Here is a 10,811-nt window from a genome sequence, read left to right on the forward strand (position 1 = left end):
AGTAATAGCAGCAGGGTGCAATTATAACGGTTTTTTGTTTTGTTTTCTTTAGTTTTTAGTTTTTGTTTTTGTACAAAGCATGAAAAATTGTTCTCTGTCCAAGACTTTGATGTCATTGGCAGTGACGATACATCCACCAGCACATATCAAAGGTCGCACCAGACGTCACGTGACGACAGGCACGGCAAAGGACGATATCACGATGACGTCACAATGAATTCTCATTATCAGTTGCATAATATGGTTGCATAATGACGTTTGAGGCCTTTTTAGAGTTTAGAATCAATATCTTTGGTATAACCATTACTGCCGGTCATTATAGACAGTATAGTTTAGGTATACCTAAGCAGAATTAATAGTAAAGATAAGGATAACGACACCGGAATCTTCACAGGAGTGTTGGTACAAACGTGTCAGAAGTAGCAGCCGTAGTGCTATTAGGTGTGGCACCAGTCAGGAAAATAATGCTGATATCGGTCAAGTTCATGTGGTAGAATAGCACTGGTTCTATCTCTAGACGCAGCAGTACAGCAAAGGCGGTATCAGTAGTGCAAAAACTGAGTAGTTTCTGCGGACCAAAGTTTGCGTGGATTATCTAGCAGCAGTGGAATTCATACGCGAGTGGTAGTGCACTGTAAACAGTAATGGTAGTAGCAGAAGTAGTAATAGTTGATAACATTAGTAGAAGCAATATAAATGGAGGTATAAGTAGTGTAGTAGTAGCAGTAGTGTTGTAGTTGTAGTAGTAGTATAGTAGTAGTAGTAGTAGTAGTAGTAGTAGTAGAACATGGATGCAATGTAGTAGAAGTAGAAGTAGAAGTAGTAGTACCTTTGATTACAGCTCTTCAATGATTCCTTCTTCTGCCTACATAACTTACCTGCTGAAACTCGGCCAGAAGCGATAAGGAATACCATGGAAAATTTTGTTTTTTTTTAGCTCATTAACTTGCTCATTTGAAAATTCATGAGGACTGGCCAAGAAATGTTTTCCGAAAAAAAACCCTGAAATTTCAAAATGTCATATCTTCCTTATTTCTCATCTGATTTTTGTCATTTTTATATCGTTCTGTAGGGAATATTTTTCTATTTCTTTTGAAGTTTATTTATTTTGAGGGTGAATTTCCTTTTTAAAGGAAAGCAAAGCTCAAACAAGTGCGGATTAGGTGAAAGCAGTTATGCACACTTAGAACACATAAGAGAAAGTTTGAGGAAAATCGGAAAATCGTAATTAATCTTCAAAGTTTCGGTGCCGTCATCAACGGATAAGGAGACTACTACACTTCATGACGTCATCGTAGACGACAATATAAGGAAAACATGAGGAAAACTAAACGTATTTTCACTCCTCTAGCCCGATGAAAGAGCTCTCGACTTACCTCTTTCAGAAAGCAGGAGGAATGATATCACCCTTAACATAAGTAGGCCTAAGTAACAAGTCACTGCAATGTAAACTTTTCATTTTAAAATGAAATTTTGTGGAATTCTTTTTATACTTTCTTTATATTGTTGTCCGAAATGACGTCATGAATTGTAGTAGACCTACTCTTATTAGCCAGCAATGACGGCACCGAAAATTAAAAAATTAATGATTTTAGAATCGATTGTACGATTTTCCTTAAATTTTCATTGATGTGTTCTACTAATATTGCTGCTTTCACTAACTCCACATTTATATTTTGGCTTTGGTTTCCTTTAAGGGGAAGGGGGGGGGGGTTAGGAAGCAAAGCGTACTCTTGAGAGATTAAAGAGATGGAGAAAGACGTGATTTTCGGATGTAAGATGTAGAGCCAGATAAAATCAGAATCAGAATCTGAATCAGAATCAGAATCAGAGCCATACGGGCGCTGGTAGACAAGCGGTGTCAGTAAGGTAGCTCAGCTGTGGTACAGGTTAAAGTCAAACTTCACAGTTGATGGTTACGACGAGGTCAGCGTATCAAATAGATAACCCCTTGTCGTCACAGATGTTAACATGAGCGCAGTGGAGACTCAGGAGTAAGCTTGATGTACACGGCACGTCTGAAGTACGGTGCAGAGAAGTGTATGGTAAGGAAAATGTCCGAAGAGCAATGACTGAGGAATGAAAATACAAGTATAATAATATAAACAGAATTGGTACGCGTTTGGATTAGAAATTTGATTTTTAGCACACCCGGCGCGGCTTAACACCTTTCTACGAATCAAATACTAATGGCGGGAGAAATGATGGATGACTCCCTTACTGAAACCAGTGTAGTCCAAGATATTATTCTTCAAAAATGGCTTGACAGTTTCAAGGGGATGTGCATAACTAATTATAACTCTGTGCGAGTTGTTACAGAAGAGTTAGTTAGCAGAAACGAGTCGGTTTTGAAGGCGGAAGCACATTTGGCTCGATAGTAGACCTATACGTCAAGCCATATGGAGCTACTAGAGAATGGTCGAACATAGTAAGGATCAATCCAATCGAGATCTTTGGACTGATACACTGCCTCACTACTGTGATCCCTTTACATAACAAACAAACAAACAAATAAACAAACAAACAAACAAACAAACAAACAGACAAACAAACAAACAAACAAACAAACGTGTCTTTCGTTATCCATAGAAGACGGCCAATACATGTATCAGTAATTATTGGCAAAAATATTAGTGGGTCGACATCAGTGTCATCTCACTACGGCCTTATGTTCGCCTCGAAAGCTGCGATGACGTAGAATATGAAACAACACCCACTGAAACATTTTGAAGGTGTTTATTTCTTCATTCGTTTATTTCAGTTGATATGATTCCTAGGCCCCTTTTCATGAAGCTGCTCGTAGAGTTCTTACGCATGAACTTACGGACGACTTGAATATGAAGTGCCAATGTGTGTGCCCATTTTTTTTCCTTACATCTTAACAAAGGGTGACTGTATGTCAATATTTCGTCTATATTTGGTCAAAAATACACTTTCAACTGAAAACGTGTGTTAACATGTAAGAATAATCATATTATCAACAAAATATCAACTTTAGCTATTGAAATTAATAATGATTAAGCAAGCCATTTGGCTTGCCATAAAACAAGTCGTCCGTAAAGTCATGCGTGACTTTACGAACAGCTTTATGAAACAGGGAACTGGAAGTTGATCTGCAACAAACGCCGACTCTGGTGCCAGCCTTATAAGTCCCAAACTAGATGATAATGTCACCTGGAGACAATGTCCTTTTTGGATAGCAATTTCAAGTTGGATCTCAAAACGCTTAGCGAGTTTGGCAGTACGGTAGTTGAGGTTTTCACTTCCCTGTATTATTCTTCTTCAAGAGTTTATTCATTCTACCTAAAAACAAACAAACAATATTAATGAAAACATTCTTGACCTAGTGGTCTACTGGGTAAGATGGCGCACAGCATCTCTTCTCTTGTTTATTCTACCCGGCATCATCGGAATCGATATCGCAAGCAGTTGATTTTTTTTTTTTTTTTTTTTTTTGGGGGGGGGGGGAATCTAGCGCCCCCCTTTAAATGGGGATATGATATTATAAATACACTGAACACTGTGTTGTGAAAGCAGTAGCACGGGGTATGAAGACTGTGGTGTGAATAATAATCACGCATAAACAGGCAGAAGGTTTTGAATTTACTAAGTGAGTGCATTCATCAATACAAAACAATGGTGTCTTCAACGATGAAAAAAAAAATAATGATATGATGCTTTCCGCAGATGTGATTGGACAAAGGCGCAGATGTGATTGGACAAAGGCGCAGATGTGAATGTGGACATCCTTGTAAAAGACGCTGTTCTGTTCACAGCAACTACTGTAAAACATACCGACGATGTATGAAGATAAAAATCTGCGTGCTGAGGGCATAGCGAGCATTGCTTTTATACACGCAATGAGTTCACGCAATGAACCAGCGCAACTATAATGGCATGCCATAACAGTCATAACGAATTAATCAACGTATTCATTGCTCATTGTCAATCACGTTTACATTGCCCTTTTTTCCAAAGTACTATCTACGTGTCGTGAGTGCGCATAATTTGAATGACATGCATATCAGTTTCACTCATGCCCTTGTTTTCCACGAGGCTATACACAATATATACCCCACGCACAATAACGTGTATTGGTGATACAGACAACGTTTAGTGGAGGTCTTTGAAAGTGATATGCTTAGGTGATGTAATAAATACGACACAACTAAAGAATAATGTGTAATTGCTACACTGTTCAGAACAGAAGAGAGACAATGTTCATGTCATGTTCTTGTTATTTTTAAGTATTGCATGATCTAATGGTAAATCTCTTTTGCGTTGAGAGGAATTCACTGACACATAGTCAGTTGAGACAAAACATCATATTGACTCTTAAAGGGGAAGTCCAGTCCAAATATAACTTAGTCTGGTAAGAAAGAGTAAAATACAAAGAGTTCAACGGTATAAACTTTTATCGAAATCGGGCGAAAATAAGGAAGTTGTGACATTTTGAAGTTTCGCTAATTTTTCAGGAAACAGTTCCTGAACGGTCAACATGAATATGCAAATGGCAAAGTGAGCATGTCATTCCCTCACAACTTGCCATATAGTTTGTACATACAATTTTGAAATTTCTGATTTTTCATTCAAATGCAATTATGACCGAGGCTCAAATCTTGATATATCTAACTGATCACTATTCTGAAGTTATTCAACCAGCAGGAATAACATCATGTTTCAGACTTCAATGACAAGAAACATTGAATTTTCGTCATTTTTTGAGCACGATCAATGGAAAAATTGTGAGGTTATGATATGGTCAGCTCACTCATTTGCATATTCATATCTACTGTACAAGAACTGTTTTGCAAAAATTAGCAAAACTTCAAAATTTCACAACTTTCTTATTTTGCGTCCGATTTCAGTCAAATTTTTACTGTTGAACTCGTAAGATTTTACTCTTTTTTATCAGACTGATTTATTTTTGGACTGGATTTCCCCTTTAAGTGGGGCACTGTGGCATAGTGGATACGAATCTTGACCCTCGATCGCACGTCCCGAGTTCGAATCCCGTCAATAAGTTAGTCTTTGGACAAGACGTTTTACCCATGTTCCCAGCTATAGTGTGTAAATGGGTACACCTGATAGCGCTAGGGTAATAACAATGATCGGGCCCTCTGGTAGAGTAGCAGCAACATCTTAGAGGTTACCCTGGATATAAGACCATGTTATATATCATAAATATTTCCTCGATTAAAAAAAAGCAGGGCACAAGTCATATGCAAACCAGCTGGCATGAGAGTTCCCCTCATAACCAGACGAATTGTTCAATGAAATAATCAATCTCACTTCAGACTCGTCCCATTATTTCAATCCGTCTCTACTCCCATTCTACAATAATGTCCCACCACCCCTGATTCAGCACCGTAAACAAACGGCCGTCTTTCCACTGTTTGTAAAGTACTGAGGATAAGAACAGTTTGGCTACCAGTCTATATTTGTTCAAACGTGTACAATAATTGATTGCATGCGCATTTTGAATGCCCTTTTTATCATCTACAATATGCTATACACAAGAGGGTCATTCGTTGTTAACTCATCATAGCCTAGTGAAACTGACAATGAGCTACCCCATTCTTGAACTCTCACCACTAATTTTAAGGAGACAAGTTTTGTTGTGTGTATGCAGCTAAGTTTCCTTCTTAAAATTCTCTCATTTTTCCCGCATAATCTCTGGTATAAAATCATAATTTCCCTGCACATCATCTGAAGACTGGGTATAAATGGCATTTGAAACCACAATGGTCGATACATAGTAGATGCATAAAAAGCAAACACCCTCAGACACTATGTAACAAGATGAGCAAGCAAACTAACAACTACCATTTGAGTCACAGAAAACGTCCGATTGTCACTGTTTGTTTTTTTTTTTAAATATACGTACCGTTGACACCGTAGGAGCGTTGTTGATGAAATTTGTTCACATTTCTCAAAACATCACCCCAAATAGCTTTATATACACATACACGTACACACAAACACACGTATTATATCATTTACGCGGAGATCACTCTCAAAGTTATATTGAGTTTCATCCACGGTCGCTTGAATTGGTGTCGTCTGCAGTAATACGAAACTGTACAAGATCCGCAAGGAAGGGGGGGGGGGGAGGGGGTGGTCGAAAGGATATATCATGAAATGAAATACTTTTTTGTCTTCACCCGCAGAAAAATGGAATGGGCCAACCTTCGCACTACTGGTGTATCATCTCGAAAGTACTTTAGAAAGTGGACTGATATACCTTGCTGAATGCTATGTGGCTTTACTGCACTTCGCAAAGAATTACGGGTTCAAATCTGTGCGCGCTACGGAAGCTCTCCCTGATAATGAAAACAACACGTTTGCCACGCAGAGACGGAGCGTGCAATGCTGCTTGCACATTTCACATCATGTAGTTCAGCTATACTTTATTCAAGCTTTACAGAACAGCATCAGAACGGACGCATGTTTTCTTGAAGATACTTTAAAGGGATTCACATTATTTCTCCTTCGTCTCTAGGAGGAATGATTGTTGTACTGCGCGCTTACATATGCATTATTATATAATTATATAAGCATGGTTTATCGCACTGGCCCCACGACATCAAACTTCGTAATAACACCAACCATTCCCTCAAGAAGAGTTCCGCGACTTGTCACCTTGGAGCAAGAACCGAGTGCTTTAAGAGGGCAATCACTTGCCAAGTTTTATGCATTGCGACCGAGAGAACTCGTATTAGATGTAAGAGTTTAAACACTGTCTGCATGGCCTACTCTGCTCAGCCATGAGTGGCGAAGAAAGAATAAATTTTCATTCAGTGATACGTAATCATCATTCTCACAAAGTTACATGTGAACACCATGCATAGTTAAAATAATTATCACAAGTAATGATGCCAGGTGACATTCAGTTTGCTTCTCTTCTTCTAACAATATATAAGTCACTGATTTTACCCCCCCCCCCCCTCCCCCTTCACTGTATCAGAATAACTGGTCAGCTAGAATTCTCTCTTTAAGTTTATGAGAAAGAGAGGTTACCTTTAATCTGGTTCTGATGTCAACCACTGCACAGGCGAAAGAAGTGGCTAAAAATAAATGACATGGAAGACATGAGGCTACGATGATCACACAGCGTATGGCATTGCCCCCAGCATAATGGTACAGTCTTGATGCAACCTTACCCGTCACATCAAAACCGAAAACGATCAACAAAACCAATAAGACATAGGCAGTACATGCATACTATTATAGCCAAGTGGATACATTCGCGCTATACTCTATCTCATGCCAATATCTTGCATATAATTTATTACTCTTTGAAGAAAGCACCGAGCTATGTGCACACAGCTCGCAAGAGACTGTTTCTAATTCTATATACTTGCGCATTTCATTTCGATGAATATATTAATCCGAACACGTAGCTACGTTCTTCGCAATGTGAGGCTCAAAATGTCAATAGCGCTCGGTAAGCAAAACGGTCTTTTTTTTCCTGCTTAATAAGGGTAAGCATGGAGAGAAAAAGACAGAGTATAGGATGAGTAAAAATACTATGAAAAAACACTGTTGTGATAATGCACGCGTGACCACACTGCCGGCTTTTAATAACCTGAACCATCCCGGCAGACTCTTAACCACTAGTACCCTCGGAACGAGGTAACCTTCGGCCTGGGCTGGCCCGTCGGTAATTAGTGACAATACCATATTGCCACAGTAACTATATTACTCGCATCGCCTGCCTTGTTACGTACACGCTCACGACTGAGGGGGAAAAAAGAGGGGGGGGGGGGGCGGGAGAAAAGAAAGATGGCACGAATGCCCATGAATATAATATGTACCGTATGGCTGGCAGGGTAGGGATGATTTTGGCCAGCGGTTTGGCGTATCATTATGCAGCCAGTAATTGTAATATGGCGAGGGGGGATGCACGGCGTAGATGTGTAAAACACATGCGCAGTAGACATATTCTCGACCAGGCGAGGAAGGCAGTTAGGGGGAAAAAATCTCGCGAGATGTCTGCCCCGTAGGTTTGTACGCTGTGGCAATAGGGTCTCGTTGTTTTTCGCATGGCATTCCCTGGGTGTGAGTGCGTTTCGACGCGGAGTTTGCTCTAAATTTAAGTTATTTTCCATGATTTCCAAACACTATGCGACTCGACGCGACAAACATGTGAAGACTGATAACCAAGGATTCTGCCCATTTGAGGACTTTCCCTAAATATCTTGGATTATTTCGTTGGACGGACTTTGATGACAAAATGTCGGGCGGAGAGTGTGAAAATGAGCCCGTTGCAAGGGGGTCCGAAAAAACAACGAAATCTATCACATACCTTAGTCTTGCGTCTTTTCCTTCCCCTTCGCTTGGGACCCGTAGTTCCTTCAAGCTCTTTTCGCCTGTAGGGAAAGAAAAGGCGACATTTTAGCCCGTCTCTCGATAGGAAAGCTAAACGCTATCGCCTTCGAGTCCGACATCTTTCGCGCTCGTATTCACATACATACACACACATACACACACAGCCATTGCGTCAATACACAAGACATGCGCCATGCGTTCGCACATTACTTTGCAAGCGGACACACCGAACTCAGGCAAATACCTAGTTCGATCGCGCGCCATATTGGAAGGTTTTTTTTTCCTTCTTTTTTCTTTCCCCCCTTTTTTCCCGACTAAGTCCATGCGCTGGAAAAAAAAAATCTCCCAAGTTAATAACGGTTTCCCTCTCTCATAATCGAGTCTCTGACTCACCTCTTTTCGTACGACTCCAACAGCCTTTTGTCAATGATGTTATCCACCGGTTCCCAGGTACTGTACTCTGAGCAAGAACAATGGGGGGAAAACGAGCCTCGTCAAACATCTTGACACCAAGATTACGCGAGTCGTGACATTGATTCACATCTTCGCAAGACATAATGCGACGAGTTGTTGATTTTTTTTTGTCATCTTTTTTCTTGTTGTTGTTGTTTGTAGCTTTCTATGATATTCACTAAAGTGGAATCCTATGTATACTCACTTGATTGACCAGCCTTTCCATTTCACCAAATATTCCGCTTTTCCCTGTAAGAGAAAACAAAGAAAAGATGCAGTTATACAGACTCAACGAAGAGATAAGGGTCTCAAACATGAGTAAATGGATAAAGAGCAACTGGGAAACCGAATACTTTCAAAATCTGATTGGAATCTGATATCTCTTTTTCACGCTCATTCTTTTGCTCTTGATTGCTGTGTGTGAGTTGCTAAATGAGCAGCTATTTACCCGTCGAATCCGTCTGTTGAGGAGGGACTCGGCGGCGTACACCCTCTCCCCGATGTCGCTCAGTTCCATGGTGGCTGACCGTCAAACCTCGTGGTTCGGCCTTCTTGTGAGAACTCCCGAACTAGCAGCTCGACCCAAGTGCAGGAGCACCCCGTCGGAATGCCGAGGCGTTTGTCAGGGGGGCCGCCCGCCAGTCTTTCACACGCACACACGTTGGCCCGTGTGTGTTTTTTGCCTGGCCCTCAGAGCTGTGAGGTCAGCCCGGGACAGCAATGCGTCAGAGTACTACCCTGGCCCCTGTTAGCGTGAGATAAGAAGAGGCCGCGGTATTGTGCGGAATGTCGGGGGAAAAAAGATGCGAATGACGAGAGCTGCTGCTGCGATATGGCTGCCCCCAAACTCAGCTGGCCGATCTAAGTTGTACAGACGACAGCACGAATAGCGTGCAGGCAGTGAACTCGGATTGGGAGTGCCCGCCACTAGGCATTAAAATGCCTCCAATTTCGTTCAATCGCGTTCTGCATTTTTCTGATGCGGAGGCCGTATGCACAGCCACACGTACACGGCGGCAGCCTCGCCCTCGATTGCGTATTATATATTCTTCGAGCCCCCAAACGCGAGAGAGAGGAACAATGTCGGTGCAATTTGCGATGCTAGCGGGTGTGTGATGCGTTACAGCGAGTTCTGTTGACAAGAGCGCGAAGTCCCACTGCAATATCGAGTTCTTGAAAGTGTACCTTGCGTGCCAGCAGAACAGGAAACGCATTAAAAAGCCGCGGCGATCACACAACACACAGCCCGCCTGTATTATGCACCGTACGAGTCATAGCGAAGCCGCTGACTCTCTCCGTGGCTTAGCATGCACACAGCGCCTGCCCACACGGCCGGGTAAAACGTCTCCCCTTCGCTCTGCTATGCATGTAGCCCGTAGCCGTCTCTTTCCCTCTTTCACGCTCTCTCCCTCTGTATCTCTGCAGCACCGTAATGTAAAGGGGCGTCGGTTTATTAGTGTCAAGACTCGAGGTTTGCTGAGAGAAAAGGAGAAATTCGATCTAACACGGAGCCCGGTGAGGCTTGGAGGCATATTCTTCATCATTCAGACGTGAGAACTAGGGTTTTTCCACCGCGCTTCGATCGGCGTTCCTCCTGCTGCCCTCTTTCTCTCTCTCCCCCTTTTTTCCCTTCGTCTGCGAAATGTTTGATGAGAAAACGCATTTCAGCTCTTCGCAGCCAGAGAGAGAGACCTCAAGACAGACAACCGATTCATGCGATACTGATCTTGATAGAGTATCGCCAATTGCATTGTATTTGTTCACACTCTATATCTGCAAGCTTCTTCTATCCACTTTCTCATTCATAATCCTTCTCGACAAAATCTCTCGGGTTTAAACTCTCTCCCGCTCTCTCTCTTCTGTATCTCTCAAGACAATAATTCATCAAATTGCTTTCGCTAGTTTTCACCACCAGAAATAATGCGCTTTGTTGCAGACGGTCTAAAAGCGGGATCTTCATGCGACTTCAGCGCAAGTTTGTCCGCTCTGCGCTGGGCGCGATTGCTTGTCTGTCGTCACAATCTCTC

At 41.8% G+C, this 10,811-nt stretch overlaps 1 protein-coding gene across 1 annotated transcript in view; it reads right to left on the reverse strand.

Moving 5' to 3' along the window:
- The window catches only part of LOC139742000 (uncharacterized), an 86,500-nt gene extending 77,199 nt beyond the window's left edge, over positions 1-9,301 (reverse strand). The window contains exons 1-2 of the mRNA XM_071652564.1: positions 9,233-9,301; positions 8,309-8,428 (exon numbers count right to left, since the gene is read on the reverse strand). Of these exons, the coding sequence (XP_071508665.1) occupies positions 8,309-8,428; positions 9,233-9,301 (189 nt within the window). The remainder of the gene's footprint in view (positions 1-8,308; positions 8,429-9,232) is intronic.
- Between the last annotated feature and the right edge of the window lie 1,510 nt (positions 9,302-10,811).

The sequence above is a fragment of the Diadema antillarum genome, unplaced genomic scaffold (genome assembly GCF_040938485.1).
Source record: "Diadema antillarum isolate AM-2024a unplaced genomic scaffold, OU_Dant_1.0 seq00000973_RagTag, whole genome shotgun sequence".
Classification (NCBI taxonomy): domain Eukaryota; kingdom Metazoa; phylum Echinodermata; class Echinoidea; order Diadematoida; family Diadematidae; genus Diadema; species Diadema antillarum.